This window comes from Diabrotica undecimpunctata, chromosome 7 (genome assembly GCF_040954645.1).
Source record: "Diabrotica undecimpunctata isolate CICGRU chromosome 7, icDiaUnde3, whole genome shotgun sequence".
Lineage (NCBI taxonomy): Eukaryota > Metazoa > Arthropoda > Insecta > Coleoptera > Chrysomelidae > Diabrotica > Diabrotica undecimpunctata.
The window spans coordinates 15,554,646-15,578,005 of NC_092809.1; the positions used below are offsets into that span (position 1 = coordinate 15,554,646).

The following is a 23,360-nucleotide window of genomic DNA, read 5'->3' on the forward strand; positions in this document are numbered from 1 at the left end:
GCTATAATTTAAAACTTTACCCCCTGTATGACAAACCTGATATTATTAGGTCTATCAAAATAAACCGGATGCGGTGGTTATGTCACATAGAGAGAATGAATGAGATGGAGCCGCCAAAACATATTTATAACCAAAGAATAGATGGAGTGAGAAGGAGAGGCAGACCCAGAGCACGATTAAGGGATTAGTTGGAGAAAAACTTGAGAATGTTGGAAGTACGAAACTGGAAAGCCAAGGCGAAGAATACGAGAGAATGGAGACTTATCCTAGAGCAGGGCCAGACTCACCACGAGTTGTATAGCCAATGATGATGAATTCACTAAATCGGCTTAAGAACTATTAACAGCTGCATTCGCTCAGTAAGTAAAGTGAAGAAAAAATATATTTTAAGGTAATAAAATATTTTTTCTTCAAACGTCAAATAATGATGACATTACTTATCTAACTTGATCCTGTCAAAGTTTGATGTCTCCGCCGGCAGCAGTTTGTTTTTCCCATTTCTTTGCGGCGGAGGGAAAAATGTTGTCATGGCAACAATATGAAACATGTCACAAAGCAACAATACAAATGTCATTAACAACAATTAAACATCATTTTTATTTATAGTAATATTAAAAGTACAATTAGTTAATGAGGCATTTTCAAAATTGAAACCGTGCAAAAATGTTCCCGACTCTTGATGCGCATTGATAATTTTATTGTTGATGATACTGATGGTCGAGAACAACTTTCAGCAATCATTCCAACGTGCTACTGCATCATTAGCCGCGGACTCAATTTCGTTTATGTTTTCCATTTTCGCACTAAATTTGCGCTTGCGGTTGCAACAACAATAAGCTGTCTTTAATAATTGCAAACAACTGTAACCAGGGAGACGCAAATCCCACCGACGACTTAATTATTTTAATTTCTAACATCTAGACGACTTTGATAGTTGTCACAGTTAATTTCGAGTAAAAATAGCGTATGAATTGTACTATTTATGGTTGAAAATTGCTACGTTTGAAGAAAAAATAGTATACTTTATTCGGCAAAGAAGCGACTTTTCTTGACTTGCCCTCTATTACGCGCCTCACTTCGTTCGGCGCGTAATATCGGGCGCGTCAAGAAAAGTCATGCTTCTCCGCCTCATAAAGTAATATACTATTTTTTGTTTTATTTAATGAAGCAATATTTTAGTATTAGTCTAGTAGTTTTAAAATCGATGAATGTCTGCATACAACAACATTTTTTTTTAACTTGTTCTTTATTGATGATGATCTAAGATATAAAGATTTTAAAGAACGATATGTATGAAAAAATCTGAACCAAGATATTATTTATGAACACTTTAGGAATTTGGAGACGACAAAACAAATATATTAATACTATACAATAGAATTTCGTTAATGATATATATTGGTTAAAATTATCTTACTTGCAGACTAAAATTGCATGTTAAAACATAATAATAAAATTAAAGTACTTTATTGTTCTGTGATTAGCAGGTCTTTAATTTAATCGTTCGTAAAAAAAATAAACATAATGCACATATTTAAATATGTGTAAAACATTTTATATTTTATTAGAAAATATATATTTTGATGCGTATTTTTGATTCTAAGCGACGACAAACAATGACGTAATTGAGTGATCTTTTGTAAAAACATGAAAACCCAAAAAATTATATTATAATATAATATAATTTTATATTAATATAATTTATTTATAGTATTATCATTGCATATACAAAGAACTTTTCGTTCTAAGTTCATACTAAATTGTTTTAATTAATTCTATTTAAATCAGTATGGTCTTTTTGTAGCTGCTGCGTTATTACCAATCCCTGAGGATAAGTATTTTTGAGTTTTTTTCGTGGTATTATCCTTCGATAATTTTGATATTTCTATAAAACCTGAATTTAGTAGAGTAAACCATAATATTTAAAACAAGGCTGTTAATGACTCTGTAAGAGAATTCTGAAACTATTTGATCGTATTACATAAGGAGAATGGGCAATAGTCTGCTTCTTCTTCTTTACTTCAAGAATTAGTCTTCAAGCCTGTTCCGTCGTCAGTTTTCTCATCTTTCTCATGGCCCTCTCACGTCTCTTTTTCCGTATCTTCTTCTTCTTCTTCTTCGTCTAGCCATTCACGTCCACATCTGAACATAAGCCTCTTCAAGTCTTCCTTTCCATTGTTTTTTATTGTACGCTACTTGTACCCAATTTTTCCCGGCAGTCCTTTTCAGATCATCTGTCCATCTCATAGGAGGTCTGCCTCTGGGTCTTTTGTGTTGGTATGGTCTCCAGGTTAAAATTGATCTGTGCCATTTGTTTAGATCGCTCCTAGCTACATGTCCAGCGTATTCCCATTTCAACTTTAATGATTTTTGCACGACATCGGTGACTTTGGTTTTCTGTCTTATCCATGTGTTTGTTTTCTTGTCCTTAAGTGATATACCTAGCATTGCTCTTTCCATCGCGTGTTGAGTGACTCTAAGTATATTCATATTCTTTTTTGTGATTGTCCATGTCTGTGTCGCATAAGTTAATATCGGAATAATGCATGCATCAAAAACTTTAGATCTAAGATGTAATTGAATTTATTGATTTCTGAGTATATAGTTCAGTTTACCGAATGCTGCCCAAGCTAACTTTCTTCTTCTTTTTATTTCTTCAGTTTGAATTTCCCTATTTAGTATTATTTTTTGTCCTAAGTATATATATTCTTCAACTTTTTCTATAACTTTATCGTTTATTATTGTCACGGTGTCTTCGGAGTGCACGACTTTTGTTTTGTTTAAATTCATTTTCAGTCCTATTTTAGAAGATTCGGTATGTAGTTCTAAAAGCATGGTTTGCATTTCTTGTAGGTCAGTAGCTATCAGGATTATGTCATCTGCAAATCGTAGATTACTGAGGTAGCGGCCATTGATGTTTATTCCCTTATATTTCCAATTTAGGTTTTTAAAAACGTCCTCCAAAACTAAGGTGAACAGTTTGGGTGATAAAGAATCTCCCTGTTTGACTCCCCTGTTTAATGGTACAGGGTTCGTGTGTTCATTTTCATTTAGGTAGTAAGTAGCTGTAGCTTGGTTCATAGTTTCTTTTATTAAGTTAATATATCTGCTGTCTATTCTACAATTTTCCATTGCGTTTATTACGGCCGTGTGTTCTATGGTATCGAAAGCTTTTTCGTAGTCTACAAATGCTAGGAAAACTGGAAACTTGTATTCGTTACATTTTTCTATTAATATTTTTGTGGTTAACAGGTGATCGGAAGTTGAATAGCCTTTTCTAAAACCTGCCTGTTCATATGGTTGGTATTCGTCTAATTTCCTTGTTAGTCGAGTAGTTATGACTTTGGTGAGTATTTTAAACAGGTGTGACAGTAGGCTGATGGGTCTGTAGTTTTCCAATTTTCGACTATCACCTTTCTTGTGTAATAAGATTACTTTAGAGTTGTTCCAGCTCTTAGGGACTTTGCCCTGATGTAAACAACTGTCCACAAGCTTAGTTACAATTGCAATTAGTTCCTTACCTCCTTCTAATATCATATCTGTGGTAATATTATCTTCTCCTGTAGATTTATTTATCTTCATATTTTCCAATGCTGTAGTTACCTCTGAAATTGTTACTTTCGGCATTATTTCTGATCCAACATTTTTTATTAATTTCCGTGCTGGTCTCATCTCATCATCTTGTTGATGTGTTCTGTAAAGTTCTGTGTAAAATTCTTCTATTCGTGTCAGTATGTTTTCTCTAATTGTGATTTCATTTTCGTCTTTTCCCATTAATGATATCATCTGACGTCGTCCTAGTGTCGGTCTGAGGCATTTCATACTCTTATTTTTTTCAATAGTTGTTGTTATTAATTTTTCGTTTTCTTTTCTTTTTTGTTGTCTGATTCCTTTTCTAATCTGCCTATTAAGTTCTCTATATTCGTCGGTTCCCCTTTTGTTAGATTTATTTAAGATCTTCCTTCTTTTTATTTGTTGTAATATTTCTTTGTCTAATTCATTGTATGTTGTTTTTGGTTTTTTCAGTTGCAGAAGGCTTTTATTCACTGTTTCGGTAATAAGGTTATTCAAATCATCAATATCATTGGAGTTTATCTGCTGCATGCTAACTTGATTTAATGCATGCGCTATCTTTTTATTAAATTCACTATTTTTGATTTCTTCAGATGTCCATTTGTATCTTTTTTCATGTATTCTTTTTCTTTCTAGTTTTTTTGTTAATTATTAGTTATGTTCTTATTAGTCTATGATCGCTTTCTAGGTCAAACTGATTTAATACTGATACGTCTTCTACTAGGTTTCTATTCTTTGTTAGGATATAATCTATTTCATTCTTTGTCTTTTTATCGGGGCTCATCCATGTCCATTTTCTGCTTGGTTTTTTATTGAAAAAGGAGTTCATTGAGTACATGTTATGCTCATTCATGAAATTGAGAAGCATTTCTCCTCTATCGTTTCTTTTTCCGTAGCCATAGTTACCAATTAAATGTTCGTAATCTTCCTCTTTTTTGCCCAATTTAGCATTAAAATCTCCTAATAGTATTTGGTAATTTGCTTTATTTGTATCTATAGCTGTTCTTATTTCATCATAAAATATTTCTACTTCTTCATCGTCGTGGCTTTTGGTCGGAGCGTACACTTGGATCACTTTCAGAGTGGTTCTTTTATTAATCCTGATGGTGAGATATACTACTCTGTCTGATATGTGCTTGAATTCTTCGATACACTGTGTGAGGCTTTGTTTGACCAAGAATCCCACTCCCGTGTATTCGCCACCTTTATGCATAAAATGTGTGCCATTTTTTAGTATTATATACTCATCACTTTTTCTTCTGGTCTCGCATATACCAAGGATATCCCATTTTATATCCTTTAGTTCACTTTCTATTTCTGGGAATCTATTGTCGTCCGTCAGTGTTCGAATATTGTAGGAGCATAGCCATAGCTAGTGGCAGCCGGGTCTTACCCAGGGATTCTTAGCACCCCCCCTACCGTTAGTTGTTTGATCGCTGCCGTGATCAAGTCTCTGGGAAGTGCTGGGCACTGGGGGCCTTTTCTTTTTTGTCCTATACATTGACTTGAAGGTTTGGACCGTTATCTCCTCACGCTGGTCCAGTGCGGGTTGAGGAGGGAAGGGAAGGATTTGGGTAGGTCTGGGTTGGTAGGTAGGATTTAGGGCTTAGGATCCGTTTCTCTCCCGGAAGAGGATTGGGAGAAAAAGACCTGTCTTTACCGGGATCGTAAAGAGTGTCTACCCGCTACCCGTATGTAGTAGGCAAAACAAGTCAACACATAAAAGTTTAAAATTAAACTGAATGTTAAAAACAGATCTTAAAAGCTTCAAAAATAAATTTTATTGAGCTGCCTACCAGTAAGAAAGTACCCTATTTATATTAATGGTTGAATTGTATTACCCTTTATTTAGGTAGTTTTTATTATTGACCAAAGACCTATAGAAGACCAGGAATTTCCAATCCTAATGACTGGTAATTCAGAATTGGTCTCGTTATAAGAGATCCTTTATAGGAGTGGTCGCTTACAGAGGTTTCATTTTTATCTGTTTTCCCGTTTACTTATATAATGTTTAAACAATGTCTAGCCGTTAATATTCAATATTGTTTACAAGCCTACGTTTCCATATGTTTATAGAAAGGATATTATCGGGGTTCTGGATTATCTTCATATTCACCTACTGGCAGAAAACCAGTACACCACAATAGTGCTTTAGCAAAAAATCCTTTTTTAAGATATAGTAATGTAAATAAAGTCCATACTGTACTAATCACAAAATCGATCAGACTATATAGTAAAACTGATGTATTGTGATTGATGACTTACTTATTAGTGAATACTACGATAACCATGGGGCATTAGTATTAGGAAGTAGGTAACAAATGATTTTATTTTTAGCTTTTCTTCCCAGCTCGTTCCGTCGATTTCTATCATGAGCAATATACTTTCAATTTGTTCAGGCTATTCCTTTTATGTCGTTTTTCCATCTCATCTGTGGTCTTCCTCTTAATCGTCTACCTTTGCAAGGTCTTCAATGTTATATTGTGATATTCCAACGTTATTCTTTTGGTCTTACAGTGTGACCTGCAAAGCTTCATTTGAGTTTGTCAATTTTTGTTGTAATATTCTCCACTTTCATTTTTAATTTAACCAAGTCGTTCCTCTTTTTATCTGACAGTGGTATACCTAACACTGCTCTTTCCATTTCCCTTTCTGTCGTATATGGTTTATTCATATTTCTCTTGGTTAGAACCCAGCCGAAGCCCAACACACGCCGAGGTCAAGGATGACCCGTGCATTTATTTTTCTAGCGCAGCGCACATTGAACCTGATCCTTGGGCTGTCGCTGTGGCCAGTTGCTAAAATAAATTACGTCAATCGAGAAGCATTTGTTAATTAATGTACTGGACTCTGAATTGGAAGATGAATTCTCTATGTGCATCTCAGAAACAAATAAGAAACATAAGTAAAAGTAAACAACAGTGGAAGTGGAACCCTCACGTCACGGCCCACGAAAACTGTACGCTAATGACAAACCTTTTCACGTGTGACCGGCGTATGCATGAGCTAGTCATAGAATGGGTTTAATTTGCAGAGCCTTGCTTGTAACCGTGCTTCACAAAACTGTCAATATGTTCTGGTTCAATATATGCCGGGCCTAAAGTTCTATACTTTTTTGTAAAAAACTATTACTAGACTCTCGTTCCAGGCTTTAAGGAGTTTGCTATCATGGAGACATCTAATAAATAGCTCTGTTAGTATGGGGATTATTATTATCTTACTTGTTTTTAAGAGCTCGGCAATTATACCGTCGTCTACTGAAGCTTTAGTAATGGGTGTTTTTTTTTTAGAGGTACAGAAATAGAAGTTGGCAACACGTTTTTAAGGGGCGGCCATTTTGACAGCTGTCAGGTGATTATTATTTACTTTAGTTTGACATTTCAATATAATAGACTGACGCCTGAACAACGCGTTCAAATTGTGCAAATTTATTTTGAAAATCATAGTTCTGTTCGGAATACGTATCGCGCACTACGTCCATTTTATGGTATACATAATCGCCCATCAGAGCAATTAATTCGATCAACTGTGGAAGGCTTTCGCACCACGTTTACTCTTAATGATAATACACATCCACAGAGACGTCGTACAGTGCGTACAGAAGATGTTGTTGCTGCTGTTGAGCGTAGTATAGAGGAAGACCCGAATCAGTCTATACGCCATCGTGCACAGCAGTTGGATATGTGTCCATCCACTTTATGGAAGATTTTGCGAAAAGATCTTGTTTTGCGTGCTTACAAAATTCAACTCGTACAGGAATTAAAGCCACACGATCACCTAGCAAGGCGTATATTCGGTGAATGGGCCCAAAACGAAATTGCCGTTGATCCCGACTTTCATAAGCGAATTTTGTTTAGCGACGAAGCTCACTTTTGGTTAAATGGCTACGTCAACAAACAAAACTGCCATATTTGGAGTGAAGATTATCCTCAAGTGTATGTTGAGAAACCACTAAATCCAGAAAAATTTACTGTTTGGTGTGCTTTGTGGGCTGGTGGAATCATTGGTCCGTACTTCTTCAAAAACAATGCTGGCCAGAACGTTACAGTCTATGGTGACCGCTATAGAGCCATGATTACTGACTTTTTTATTCCTGAATTGAACAACCATAATGTGCAGGAGCTGTGGTTTCAGCAAGACGGCGCAACATGTCACACAGCTCGTGCCACAATGGATTTATTGAGGGAAACGTTTGGTAACCGCATAATCTCGCGTTTAGGACCCGTGAATTGGCCTCCAAGGTCGTGCGATTTAACACCATTAGACTATTTTCTGTGGGGTTATGTGAAGTCGCTAGTCTATGCCAATAAGCCTGAAACGATTGACGAACTGGAGGACAACATTCGCCGCGTTATTGCCGATATACGGCCACAAATAGTGGAAAAAGTCGTATAAATTGGACCTCCAGATTAGACTACGTCAGAGCCAGTCTTGGTGGTCATATGCCAGAAATCATATTTAAAATATAATGTCAAAAAATTATCTTTCAAATAAAGTTAATTTCCTGTTCATATAAAAAATAATCTTTGTTTTATTCCACTTTACAGTTCTATATCTCTAAAAAAACACACTATAGTAATACTTCTGATCCCACGTTTCTTCAATATTTAGGACTTAATAAACAAAAGGAGTGTAAGTAAAAACTTTTGATTTAACAACATACAGATATTAAATTCCATTAAGTAATACAAAGTTTTGAATTTTTCAACCTGATCTTCATTTTCCCGATAAATTGTAAGAACTTCTTGTAATCTCATTTAATAACATGAATATTGACTGTTTCGTTTCAGGAATTATTAAAGTTGACAGATTTAACTCTTAAAATTGGATTAGATTAAAAATATTAATTATTCAGGGGAACCTACATAAATACCTATCATTACAGCAACATTTTTCTAAATTTTCCTTAAATCTATAAAAATTGTTCATTTTCTGCTTCATTTTAAATTTTTATAAATTACTCCGTTCGTTTGGTGATCTAGAACTTGCCTGTTCTAGATCACTGTTTTCGCCTCTTTTTCATATTTATACCACAACTTTACAACACTACCCAAAAATAACTATGCACCCAGAACTTGCGTTTTTTCAGTATCTTTGGCTAATACAATCTATTTTACCTTCTTTTAGAAAAAATAATTGTAGTATCCTAAATGACGATTTGTTACTACGAAAAACAGTTTCTCAACTACGTCATTGTTTGATACCCCTAGTATAAAGATTAATGGATAAGTGTGATATTTGTAAAATCAAAAAATACTCTATATATACTTTGATTACTATCCGTACCTGTATGACTGTGAATAGAGAAGTGGCTATATCCTATTAAATATATGTAAATAAATTGGACCACCATGCTTTGCATGAATATAATTACTAGAAAAGATAGTATATAATTATGATAGAGAATAAATATTTTAAATGTTTTGTTGTTGTATCTATGGTCAGAAATAAATTATTTCAACAGTTAAGTTGTATTAATTTTGTAAATAATATCCGAGGTTCAATTCAGCGTGGAAAAATTTGGTTCACCATGGCAAAAATGGCATCTTTTAACTTTATAGTGTAGGTGGATAGGTTTACAAATAATGTAATAGGTGAGAAATAACAAATGGCCCAGAAATACCAAACGAAGAAGTAACTATGACCATTAAGCGAGTTAAAGATGGGAAATCACCAGGACATGATGAGATGTATGATGGTGAAAGACTCTCTATCTGAAAGAATCTGAAAGATAATAGAATATGATGGGTCAATGTGGTTGCCAACATCTCAAAAGATAGTCAGATTTAGAAGAAGATAAAAGTGAAATATGATATGATTGATATACAGTGTATATTGTTATTTAGCTCTTTTAAAGATTCGAAATACATAATGTAACAATGAGTTGAATAAAATGGGTTAACGTCATAGTTATGATAAGAGCGTTAAAAGAAGAAAATGCTCAAATACAGAAGTCAATAAACAGCGGTTCGCGAACCTCCTCCTTGTGACTCGCGATCATCACTGATTTAATGATATCTATCGTATTAAAAGTATAGGCAAGAAGAGTCACAGGTAATAACGATCAGTTTATTTTTATCAGAGCCTGTAGTCAACACCTCGGGATATGAGCCTTCATATTACACCTGTATAACTTTTGTTTTTGAAGAAAAAAGAAATGTCTTTAATCTTTCTTATCTCCTTCTCTTAGTTAACTCTTATTTTTGTCGACATATAATGCCTTTTAAGTTTTCGAGGGCAACAGAAACCACCTAGATCCTAATTTTCAATAGACACATTCATATAAATGGCTGATAAATACAACGGTCTCGAGTACGGGCCACCCTTAACTTGAGTAAGAGTGCTAATAATTTCCCGATCAGCAAAAAGCATAAACAAAGTTTCTGATAAGACATCCTTTGACCATCTGTGCTTTGACAGCTTCCACAACGATAAGTCATCTTGTTACAACAGAAAATTAAAAACTATATCATTCGGTCTAAGCTATCTTCTTTCTAGCATGTGACTTATTGAAACCTACATGAAATCGATGGCGCATTTTCACTATCTTCTAGTCACTTTTAAAATAGGTTGTGATTAATATGTTTGGACCAAGTATGCTGTAATACTATATAGATACCGTAAATTTTATCAAATATATTTTTTGACAAAAATAAAACTGTTGCTAGTTCGTAGTAAATTAATTTTTATTCGCCTCAATTAATGGTTGAACAGGGAATGGTTTTCGTATCATCTTTTTTGAGTATTCCATGCATCATTTCCAGTAAACTATCACAATGAGTACAGATTAATCTCTAAAAAAATTTCGATAAAGCAAAGGATCTTTCTCCTTTCACTCTTTCAGTAAACTGTTCGATGCACTAATTTTCTCACGTCTTTCTAACCATGATTTTATCCACACTTTTCTGTGCCCTAACTCCTTTTTGATAGTATAAGCTAAAATAGCTACTTCCGTGCGAACTACATCCCTCGAGATTTTGTAGAAACTGAAACCAAATAACAGCCAGATACTTGCTGCTAGTGCCAAATCGGCGGCTGAGTGGTCGGGCACACATTTTTATCGCTCAGAGAGTGATCAGCTCAGGCTGGTTGCTCTCTGTTCGGAACACACACTTTTTTTTCTTTTAGGGACACTAGTCCCGATGTCACGTTAGAGTAACTTCAATAGCGTCAGTAAAGTAAATAGAGAGAAAAGCCGATATGTCTGCTACCCCTACAGTTAGGTGGCCTAACTACAGTCAATAAAAACAGAGGATGGTGGAGAAAAGGCCTGGGGATCAGATAGGTATCACTTCAATAGTAAAGTGTGACCGGTTTGATCTTCGGACATGTGGATCCCTCTTTACAATGGTATACACATGTTCATTAGGGGCAGAGTTGATCTCTCTCTCTTCCTCTCTCTCTCTCTCTCTCTCCGTGTGTGTGTTTGTATCTGTTTAAAAATGCTTTTAAAGAGCCAATGTAAAGTTTTAACCCAACGCTTTTGTGACTCTCGTGCAAAGGAATAGTTATTTAGTTACATTTTTCCGCTCTAGAACTTACAGAAAAATAAAACCAATTATTGTGAAATATCCTGTACATTTATTGTAGTATTTTTAAAATAAAGACAATTATTGTTTTTTATTAAATGTAAGAAAACGTTAGAAAAAGTAAATTTTCAAAGTTATCAGTCATTTGGTACATAAAAGCTTATGTTGTTAGTCTTATTAAAATGCAGTTATTTTCGGAGTAAAATGATCCAGAGTACGATCTTCCCTGTTCTTCTTTGTTAATCACCAGTCATCATTTCCATAAACTCTAAAACAAAAATTATGTTGGTTATTTATAGTTTTAATTAAGTGAATTTGCAATTTTTTTTCTGGTATAGGTGGACACTCTAAAATTGTCTTTTTAACTGATAGTGTCCTGCTATATCTTGTAAACAGGTCTTTTGATGCTTAACTTGTGATCATTCAAAAAAAAGCGCTTTTATTAGGTCCTGTAAAAGATGCCAGAGAGAAAAACCAAAAACCAATATCCTTATCTTTGACCATACAAGCATTATCATCATCATCATCACTGGCTCGACAACTCTTTTTGGGTCTTGGCGTGTTCCAGGATTGTTCTCCATTCTGATCTGTTTCGTGCCTTTTTTGCAGTTTTTTATTTTTAAGGTTGTTATATCATTTTCTATTTGTTCTAAGTATCTCAGCTTCGGTCTTCCTCTTGTTCTTTTTGCTACTGACATCTTTTTAAATATTTTGTTTGATATTTCGCCTACTTCCATTCTTTTTACATGTCCTATCCAACGCAGACGTCCTATTTTAATGAATGTTATAATATCCGGATTCTGGTATATTTTGTATAGTTCAGAGTTGTATCTTCTTCGCCATATTCCGTTTTCTTTCGTGCCCTTATACGTGTGTCGCAAGATTTTTCTTTCGAAGGTGGCTAACAACGTTTCCTCTCTTTTAGTGAGTGTCCAGGTTTCTGAGCCGTATGTGAGTAACCGGTCTTATTAGGGTATTATATATTTGGCATTTTGTTTTTCTTGCGACGTTATCTGATCTTAGTTGCCTAATTAAGCCATGGAAACTTTTATTTGCAATAAATATTCGCCTCTTCACTTCCTCCTTAACGTTATTATCAGACGTGACTAAAGATCCCAAGTATATAAAGTTTTTTACCCCCTCAATGTTGTATTCTCCTATTGTTATATTTTGTTTTGGTCTGATTGATTTTAAGACCACTATTTTGTGCAGCTCGTTCTATTTGGTTGTATGCCTCTATCATTTCTCTTCTTGATCTTGCGATTATGTCAACATCATCTGCAAATGCTAGTATTTGCACGCTTTTATTAATGATTGTTCTTTGTGTATTGACTGTTGCGTCCCTCAGTATTTTCTTGAGTACGATGTTGAACAAGATGCATGATAGAGCGTCTCCCTGGCGTAGTATCTTTTTCACATCTATTGTTTCCGTTAATTCATTTTGTATCCGGATTCTACTTTCCACTTTTAGAGATTCTTTTATCAGTTCTATTAGGTGTGTTGGTATATTAAATTCTTTCATTGCTTTTATTAAGAATTCTCGGTTTATATTGTCATATGCGCTTTCAAAGTCTATGAAGAGATGATGTGTGTCGATGTTATATTCACTTGTTTTTTCGAGGATCTATCGCAGAACAAATATCTGGTCTGTTTTTGACTTCTGTCTACAGAAGCCACTTTGGTATTTGCCAACTATTTTTTCAGCGTGTGGTCTAAGTGTTTCATAAATGACGTTGGACATTATTTTGTATGCTGCATTCAGCAGCGTGATTCCACGGTAGTTTCCACATTCTAACTGATTTCCTTTTTTATGTAATGGTACAATAATACCGCTATTCCACTCCGCTGGTAGCTGTTTATTCAACCATATCTTTGTTATAAATTCATATATTGTTTTTTGTTAGCGTCATCTCCTTCCGTCAGTAACTCCGATGCTATTTGATCCGATCCCGGTGCTTTATTATTCTTTAATTTGTCTACTGCTGCTCTAATCTCGGCTATTGTTGGTTTCTCTGTTGTTTTCTCTGTTTTCTGCTTGGTCTAATGGTATGTCAGAGTTCGTCTCTCTCCGATCTCCTTCAAGATTTTCCGTAAAATGTTCTGTCCATCTACTTAGTATTTCTTGCTGTTCTGTCAATATCTATACACATCGTTGTTTTATACAAGCATTATATTTAACATTAAAAAAAATTAACAATAAAATAACGAACATTAGAGACCATTTAGAATATCCAGGTAAAATGATTTTAAAAACCAAGTTAACGAAGACCAAACCAAGTTGAAAGATCAGTGGGTGAAGAAAGTGGTAAGACTTCAGTGTAATATTCACGTATGATTAATTTTTCACATACTGTTTGGTCTTCTTATTAGTTTTGATTGAGGTTTATATATTGTTGTTAATATTAACACTATACTGGAACTAATAACATAAAAGGTTAATGCTCTACTGTTTTATTTACAATAAGAAAAATATATTGTTATTATTTTTTATTACGATAACTCTAAAACACTAACGTAAACTTACCATCAAAATCAACAGTGCCTGATCCATCAGTATCGATTTCAGCTATAATACCATCTAATTCTCTTAAAGTTAGTTTGTCATCTAGAGCACGAAGGATCTCTTTTAAAGTAGCTGTAGTGATGTAGCCATTTCCTTCCTTGTCGTATAATCTAACAGAAAGAATTTGGCACAGTTTAATACTTTTTTAGTTAATCTAAACCTACTATTCACTAATTAATTTTCTAATTGATATATCACTGTCACTATTATTATTCTAAATTTACTTGACAATGACAATGTTGCCAAAGTAGTGAAAGAAAATCTACAACGAAAGAGATGTAGGATATTAAAGCATCCACTTGATTTATCACCTTGCCATTTTCACATTTTTGAGCCACTGAGAAAAGGCGTTAAATGGTAATCATTTTTAGACGAAGAACTACAAAATATCGTAAAAGAATTCTTTAAGCAACATCCGCAAGAATCCTTTAAGTGAGGTACAGCTGGTTCCTAAAAAAACTAATACGACTCTTAAAGCCCATTTTGTAGAAAATTAAGCAGTGTATTTTGAAGGATAATTACTTATTATTTACATACTGTCAGTGTCACTGACAAATTTTAAAATTTGTCAAATAACTTAATCTGTTCAACCTCAAAAAATGGCTCCATATGCTAACAAAGAAATAAAAGTAAGAATTGTAACGAAACTAGAAGATGGTTGGTCGCTTGGTTGGCTATCTGCCGTAGCGAACCATTTAAACCTAAGCAGAACAACAGAAACGTAAGACAATCCTTTTGAAGATGCTAAATCTGCAAGAATCATGTCACAGTTTCCGGGAAGAAAGACAACAACTTGGCGCAGAATTAAAGTATCGCGTATTAGGTACCGAAATGCAGCAAAAAACAAGCTCTTACACCACAACAGAAGCAATCAACGTATATTTGCTTTAACCCATCAGCTAAAAATCAAGATTTTTGGAACAGAGTAATATTTACAGGTGAGAAAATTTTTCAATTTTCTAAAAAGGGCAAAATTTTAGTGTATAGTCCAGATAATAATGGCTGGACTCGAGCAGCTGGTCATTTTAGCACCAATGTATGGCGATGGATTTCATCTAGAGGAATGGGAATGGTATGTCATGATGATGGCAGGTTTGTTGGGAAGACTTATCTGAATATTGTTGAAAACATCATGTTTCCCAGTGTAGAATAGTTTTTATCCTCCAACAAGATAATTGTCCTGTTCACACTGCAAATATAATAAACCAGTGGCTCCAGAATAACAACATCGCAATCTTACCATGGCCCAACTCTAGTTCTCTTTTAATTTGGATACAATTCTTGTTTTAATATATTGCTGAATTAAATCGTTTGTTTTATTCCTTAATAATAATAAAATTAATAACAACAACCCTATTCTATAAAATTTAGACCTTAATAATTATTACAACTTATGAATTAACATATGTGATCAATTTTTTGTTATTTATTTTATTTGTCTGTCATAATAAATATAATATAATGTCAGAACCATCAAATACACTGCTCAATATGATCAAACCAGCTGTATATATCGGTTGGTGAAACAATGGGACCTGTGACTTAATAACTGCAGAGGTAATTACTCATGGATGTATTTGCCAACAATTTTATCCTAGGTTAAAGATGGGTTTCCTAACCGAAATGCCCAATTCCAACTAGCATGCTGGCAGTAGTTCGATTTAAGATTAAATTAAAAATGTGCGATTAGTACGTATTTAAAACAAATTGTAGGACTTGTAGGTTAAAACACCAACTAAATGTATGATACTGAATATATAAGAGAAACAAAAAACATCAATGGTAAACGATGAGAATAGATAAAATGATAATAAAATAAATAAAATAAAAAATAAATCTATAAGGGTACATTCATTTTAACCCAAAAAAAATTCTTCAGTATGATAAATTTGTGTAATTTGAGAAAGCAATACAAATGAAATAATAATATGAAGCACAAAAAAAACAAGAGAGTTATAATGCGCCTAGATACTACATACTTTTGAAAAAAAGATTTGGAGAAAAGTAAAAATAAAAAAGCACACTGGCAGTGTGACAAAAATGGAATTATTATATCAGTCGATATTAATAATATTATTAACATTTACTGGTCTAAGAAATATTAACAAATGTTATTTATTTACTTTTTCCAAAATGAACACTACTTCTTTTATTATGTTATAAGCAGTATCAGTAAAACTAACCTGAAAGCTTCTTTCAATTCCTGCTGGGTAGATTCATCATCGTCTTCTTCCAGAAAGTGAGTGGCGATATCACAAAAGCCGTCAAAGTTAACTTGACCACAACGATCGGGATCGGATTTTGTGATTAGATTGTTAAGCTCTACCTCATCAAACAACTGACCCATGCTGCTAAGGATAGTGGCAATCTTGATCGTTTCAATATATCCGGATTTTTTGGTATCAAACATTTGGAAAGCCTTCCGTAAAATGGCCAATTTTTGTTCCTCGTCATTCTATAAATGTATTTAAGTGTAAATGGATTTTATTCATGTAAAAATCGGGTAAATTTATCGGCAAAACTTAAATATACCTTTACTAAGTTTACAGCTATTATTTAGACAGCAGATAAATTAGTTCTAAGTAATATAACTTTATATGTTGTATATTCAAAGATATTCTTCAAAGACATGCCAAATATATAATTTTCTATTAGAAGATTACCACTTAAATGAAAAAATTAAAATTTGTATCTATAATTCTGCCAAATGGTCTCAACGTGTTTGCTTTCTGAACTTATTCTTATTTTGCTCATCTCTTTGCTTTTATCGTAATATTATGATGTCTTCAAAATTGTTAGAAGTTGAAAATCAGATTTAAAAGAACAACATGGTACCAACCGATTAATAATCGAACATTTTCAAAACAATACATATAGAAGTTATAACATAAATTTCAGAAAATAGAACATAAACATACTATCGAAGACGACTGAAACAGATCAAGACCGTTATGCAAGAAACAATAACATATACCAAAACTAATAATAAACGAGAAAAGCATTATCTAACGGACGAAATATTAAGACTGATGGATGACAGTCATAAACAAAAAAAAAATGCCGGAGTATAAACAGAGTTAATTTTAAAAATTGAGAATTCAAATTAAAATAGTAAAACAAAGTTAGCAATAAAAGAAAAGTTACTTTTCTTTGCTAAAGACGCTCAAGCAGATGATCCATGTATAAAAAGAGTATTGGATTGGATGCGTCGAAGTGAAAGACCTTCTTGGCAAGAGATAAGTGCATGTAGTCCAGAAGTCAAGTGTTACTGAAACCAATGGAATTGCCTAGTACTAAAAGATGATCTTCTGTACAGAACATTTGAGAACGATGATGGTACAGAATGTAAGCTTTAGTTAATTGTACCTAAAAGTAAAGTGTCAGAAATATTGCGTCAGTTGCATGACGGTGCATCAGGTGGACACTTTGGTATTACGAAGACTCTGCAGAAGGTTCGAGAATAGTTCTATTGGATGAACTGTAAAGATGGTGTAAGAAGATGGTGCCGAAAATGTGAACTGTGTGCAACCAGTAATGGTCCAGTTGGTAAAAAGAGGGCACCTATAAAACGGTCAAATGTCGGCAGTCCTATGAAACGAGTAGCAATCGACATTGAAGGTCTACTTCCAGAGATGAAGTCTTCTTCTTGTTATGTCTATCCGTTACGAATGTTGGCGATCATCATGGCAATCTTTATCTTATCTGCAGCAGCGCGGAAGAGCTGCACAGATGTTGTATTGAACCAGATTCTGAGGTTCTTTAACCAAGATGTTCTTCTTCCTGGACCTCGTTTTCCAAATATTTTTCCTAGATGAATGGTAGAAATAAATATACCAAATCAAGAAGCTGCTACCGTTGCAGAGTTACTTATTAAAGAATTCTTCAGCCGATTTGGTGTTCCCTTGAAGATCCACTCTGACCAAGGGCTAAACTTTGTGTCAACCCTTTTCCAAAACGTTCCTAAATTGATTGGTGTCAATAAGACCAGAACGCCACCCCTGCATTCTCAATTAGATGAAATGGTCGAGAGGATGAACCCAACGATGGGTAAACATCTGTCCAAAGTTATATTAAAACATCAAAGAGATTGAGACCAGCACATTAATTTATTTCTAATTGTCTACCGCTCGGAAGTGAATGAAACTACAGAAGTTCGTTTGCCCTGCGACCTAGGGTTTCCTAGGGTTTCCATCGTGATTAATATTTTTATTTATTTTCTCTGATTTTAATCTACATCTATTTTAGAAATAATTACTTTACTGGAGAGTTAGGATCCAAGGGTTCACATGCTCAGAAGTAAGAATTAAAAAAACAGGTAAGCAAGGATGTATTTTGTCACCTTCATTCCAAAGATGAGGTGAAAGATGAGATTCCTGCTTGGCTCTACAGCGACTCGAGAGGATTAACTTGGACGAGTGAGCATTTTTTATTTGGACCAATACACGAGTACTTTTAGAACAGGTTAAAAAGTTTAAATACCTGGGATGTTAGATCGTTTTTTAGATCAGTCTAAATCCTGATCTAAAAATAAGATCAAGAATAGAACAGGCCGGGAAATTTATCGAAAAAATTCAGGGATTGCTATGTAATTCTTGAATAAAATTCGACCACGTTTATCAAAATGCTACGTCTGGTCGACTCTTTTCTATGCAGTTGAAACGTTGACCCTTAAAGCATTAATGGTAAATAAATTGGCCTTTGACATGTGGATCTACCGGAAAATCCTAAAGATTTTATAACCATCGCATAGCTCAAACGAAGAAGTACTGCAGATAATAGGCAAGGAATGAGAACTTTTCAACATAGTGAAAGTTAAAAAAACATAATACCTAGGTCACATACTGATAAATATTAAATATCAATATGCTCAACCAATAGTGAAAGAACAGATCAATAGAAAGATAGGACTAAGAATAAAATACTATCGTGGCTAAGTAACATTCGACAATGATTAGGGTTAAATTTTAAATAGCTAATAAGAACAGATAAAGACATAGAAGAGTTTGCCAGTTTAGTAGCCAACCTCGATTAAATAGAGGGCACTTTAAGAAAAAGAAAACTTCACTACAGCTAATTTATGTCAAATAATCATCAGAAACTGTTAACTAAACTACTAACAAACAGATTAAGAACTAAGTTAGATAATTACCAGTCAAGAGAGCAAGCCGGTTTTAGAAAAGGATTCAGTACAAGTGACCATCTGCATACGATAAATATATTAATTAAAAAGGCCAACGAATATCAAATTCCAATGTATATGGCATTTGTAGACTTTGAAAAAGCATTCGATAAGAAATACTTGGATCCGCAACAAAACAAAAGTGGCCGATGTATTAACGCATATAGCAAAACTTAAGTGGAAGTTCGCTAGACATACCACAAGACAGAAAGACAACAGATGGAATAAGATGATTATACACTGGAGACCATATAGATACAAACGAAAAAGAGAAAAGCCACAAATGAGATGGTCAGATGACTTGAAGAAACACGCAGGCCCGAAGTGGATACCAACTGCCTACAATAGAGAGACGTGAAAGAAGGAAGAGGAGGCCCATGTCCAAAATTGGACAGCAAGGGCTGTATAGATAGATAGAGATAGAATCATCAGATATTTTACAATTTTATAATCTTTGATAGTATACTTTTTTGTTTTACATATGAATTAGTTGAACTGCAATTTTTACCTATTTCCTGGAGGAAATTATCTCCTATTAGGGGACAACCATTATTGGTGAGAATTATAATGTTCTTAAACTAACAATCTAGGGCAAGATCGCCAGAAGAATAGGTCCAGGCTGAAGAAGAATATCCTGCCACCGAAACATCCCACAACAGTTACACAAGATATCCCCTGATTTATGCAAAGCTTCACAAAGAACACTATTACCTCCAATATAATTGCAAACATTTCGTAATTGGAGATGGTACAGGAATAAAAAACACATTCACATCTGAAGAATCCGTAAAGTTGGAAAACATTGTGTTAAAAACATTAAAACGCTAAAACGTTATGTAATGTATATATGTAATTGTACTTGTTATGTATATATGTCATTAAAATTTAATTGTATGACTTTTGTCAACATTATTTATTTTGATAATATACTACTCTCCAAAATTAACGCACCACCTAAAATGAACCATGATTATAAAACTATATTTCTTCTGAACCCTTAATTGGATTTCCATGATTTATTTTTCATATTGTAGGTATATATCTATTAAATGACTGTATTAATGTTTTTTAAGAAATGTCAACGTTTTACTTATATACAGGGTGTAAAAATAAAGTTGTGTTTTTTCATCTAATTTTGCCGGTGGAGTGTATTAGAAACAAACGCTACATGTTATTAATATTTTAAGATCGTTTTATTTTTTCTTCAAATTTTGGTAAAAAAATCATTACGATACGTTTATTATCAAAAAAAAAAAGTATGTTCAAAGCATTGCGTGATTTTTTACTCTCCAAAATTAACGCCCGACCTCAACTATCCCATAATTATTAAGCTATTTTTCTTGTGTATCCTTGATTGGATTTTAATAAATTTTTTTGCTCATTGCAGACCTATTTCTAAGTAATTACGGTATTATTGTTTTCTGGGAAGTGTCAACATTTCACCTAGATACGGGGTGTAAAAATAAATTTGATTTTTCATCTTATTTTGCAACACCCTGTATAATTTACTTAAAGCAAATGCTACATCTTAATCTTAATACTTTAAAAAAGTTTCATTTTTTTTTCAACATTTTAGTAAAAAAATCATCGATATCTTTATTATCAAAAAAGAAAAGTACCTTCAAAACGTAACGTGACTTTATTTAATTGTAAAAATTCAACATTCAATTTCAAGAAATCTGAGCCAAGATGAATGTGCTCAGGCAATTACTTTAGCTGATGTAGGCTTAAGTTATCGTGAAATAGACTTGAGGTTATGGATATTTCATACTACAATATCACGAGTCATTCAACGTTTTCGAGAAACAAACGACCATACTAAACGGCGTGGATAAGGAAGAGAAAAACTTACAACACCACGACAAGATCAGTTTATCAGGCTTCGTGCTATAAGAGAACGTTTTCTCACAATGAGACATTCACAAATACAAGTGACAAATGTTCATAATATTCAAATTAGTAGAAACACTATATATAGGCGTCTCGCTGAACAAGATCTGCAAATAAAGATACCAATCAGAGCTTTAAACGTAAATCATTGTAGAAGTAGATTACAATTTGCCAGAGAGCACCTTGACTGAAATGTTGATGACTGGAAGTATAATACGTATAAGTTATACGTGTTGTTCACTGGTGAATCGTGGTATTGCTTATATAGCTCAGTGTGAGAGTTAATCGACGACCAAGAGAACGCTACGCACAGTGTAATATACGACCAATTACTTTATTCAATGGTGGATCTGTAATGGTTTGGGGAGGAATATCTCTTACAGCGCAAACGGACCTTGTTGCTTTATGAAGATATTTCTTAACAGGTGAAAGGTATATTAGACATTTTGTCTAACCATGTAGTTCCATTTGCTTCTAACATAGGAAATAATTTTCTTTTAATGCAAGATAACGCTCGACCACATGTTGCACGTGTGGTTCGCAAATTTAGAACGAGGTTGGAATACAAACCATGAACTGACCACCCTGCAGCCCTGATCTCAATCCAATAGAGAATTTGTGGGATATTATTGATCGTTAACTTAGGAGCCGACAACCACCACACCACCACCTATCTCTCTTGACGACATAGAAGTAACATGACGACATGGGATGCAATTGATCAAGACCAAATACGCTGTTTGATTTTAAGTATGCCTCGCCGCTGTGAAGAAGTAATTAGATGTAGAGGCGGAAATACTCGTTATTAAGTGTTTTTGGGAAAAGTGAATTGTTATATAATATTTAGGTTATATTTTCTTAGGCTTTATTTGTATTAAATGTCAATAAAGTTTATGTAAGTAATGTTTTCTTTGCTTTAAATGTGGATAAAAACTTGTTCCATTTAAAGTTCTGTATAATCTTTGATAATAAAGATATCGAGATAATTTTTTCGCGAAAATCTTAAGAAAGAACAAATTTATCTTAAAATAATAATAAGATGTAGCGTTTATTTCTAATAAATTCCACAGAGTGTTGCAAAAACGATAAAAAACACAACTTTATTTTTACACCCCGTATACGGGTAAAACGTTGATATTTTTCAGAAAACACTAATACATTGATTAACTAGGAATAGACCCATAATATGAAAAAAACATCATCAAAATCTAATCATTTGTTCAGAAGAAAAATAGCTTCAAACTTTTGGTACATTTAAGGTGGCCGGTTAATTTTGGCCCAGAGTGTATATACAAATAAACAAATAAATAGAGAACAATGAACTTTCAAACTGTAGTACAGATAGTGTCTGTGTATTTACTCAAAATTACTTTATTAGCAAATTGTCTTGATTTTTATATAGTATATCTATCATAAAATGATATTTGTATTTTAATTTACTAAATAAAACTTTTATCTACCGTCAATAAACCTACCATTGTTAAATTATTCACTGTTGCACCCACAACCTGAAAATGAAAACTCTACTGGAAAATCTTCCAAAAGACCAATTATTATATATACTTACACTAGTTTTCCACTGTTTACTCTTTGGAGTGTCTAAATTTGTTTTTCGATCTTAGAAGCGGCTAGAAAATTTGAAATCATTTCAGCGAAATATTTAGCTAGGAGGTGAGAAAAACCTGTCCTGACGTTTTGTACATCGTTAACTTCGCTAATGAATTTGGAAGATGAGACGGACCGAAAACGAGTTATTATCGTTTGCTAACAACAAATATATATGGGTTAATTACTTTACGAATTTTTATTTTTTATGAGTATTTAAAGGTTTTCTACTCGTTTTTTAATTAGTACAGTTTGTCCGTCCAGAAAGGTTAAGAATACATTTTTTTAGATACTGATAAGAATAATTAAGTGGTTTATTAGTTTTTTTATTAGTTTGGCACACAAAAGCAGAAAAAATCACTTTTATATCCCTATTCTTTGTTTATTTGACTTTGACTGGTGCAATTGTTAAGATCTTCTTCTAGGTCTCTGTTATTTTCTTGTTGAGTTTTTGGTTTTTTGCTTCGTGGCTTCACCGAAGACATTTTCGTTATCTCTTATTGGAGTGGGATATTATTTCAGATACGTTTTGTTTAGGGTGCTGGGATGAGGATGTATCTTGATCTAAGGTATCCATTTGAGTCCCATTTGATAGGGACTCTTATTTGAATGAGAGGTAATAATTTTTCTAGAAGTTTCAGCCTCAGTAAGAGAGGATTGTGTAGAGGAATTTATCGGCAAATGAGCTGATTGTTGTACTGTAGTTTCATTCTCAGTAGAAGAGGATTGTGTAGAAAAAATTGTCAAAAGCGGACGTGATTGGTGTACTTCATATAGAGAGTTTAGATGAACAGTATTTTGGGTGTTGTTTAAAGGAGTTTGATTATTTTTATTGGGACACTGAGTTGCAAAATGTCCTTGCTGCTTGCATAGGTAGCAAGATTGCTTTTTGATGGAAAATAAAATTCGATATTTGGTATTCTCATATTTAATTAACATAGAATCGGGTAATTTGTAAAAGTTAATTGGCGCTATAAAAGTGTATCGTCAGAAACTCAAGTTATGCTTGAATGCTGGATTT

The 23,360-nt window shown here is 33.6% G+C and overlaps 1 protein-coding gene across 2 annotated transcripts; it reads right to left on the reverse strand.

Annotated features, from left to right (window-relative positions):
* Window positions 1–11,137: 11,137 nt before the first annotated feature.
* LOC140446198 (troponin C-like) lies at window positions 11,138–22,433 on the reverse strand. 2 transcript variants are annotated; one of them, XM_072538737.1, is made up of 5 exons: window positions 22,302–22,433; window positions 22,210–22,242; window positions 15,849–16,120; window positions 13,627–13,775; window positions 11,138–11,370 (listed from the first exon to the last, which is right to left on the reverse strand). In XM_072538737.1, exons 2-5 carry the CDS (start codon window positions 22,210–22,212, stop codon window positions 11,342–11,344), a joined length of 453 nt encoding a protein of 150 aa, XP_072394838.1. In that variant the 5' UTR covers window positions 22,213–22,242; window positions 22,302–22,433; the 3' UTR covers window positions 11,138–11,341. The 2 variants fall into 2 exon arrangements, with proteins under 2 accessions (XP_072394838.1, XP_072394837.1); XM_072538736.1 differs by having other exon boundaries at window positions 22,210–22,303.
* Window positions 22,434–23,360: the final 927 nt, after the last annotated feature.

Excerpts from the sequence above, each read along its gene's own strand:
- LOC140446198 (XM_072538737.1), bottom strand. Across the intron at positions 13,776-15,848 it reads GAATTGAAAGAAGCTTTCAG|ATTATACGACAAGGAAGGAA; the intron begins GTTAGTTTTACT and ends TCTTTCTGTTAG. Across the intron at positions 11,371-13,626 it reads AGGCACTGTTGATTTTGATG|AGTTTATGGAAATGATGACT; the intron begins GTAAGTTTACGT and ends TTTTTGTTTTAG.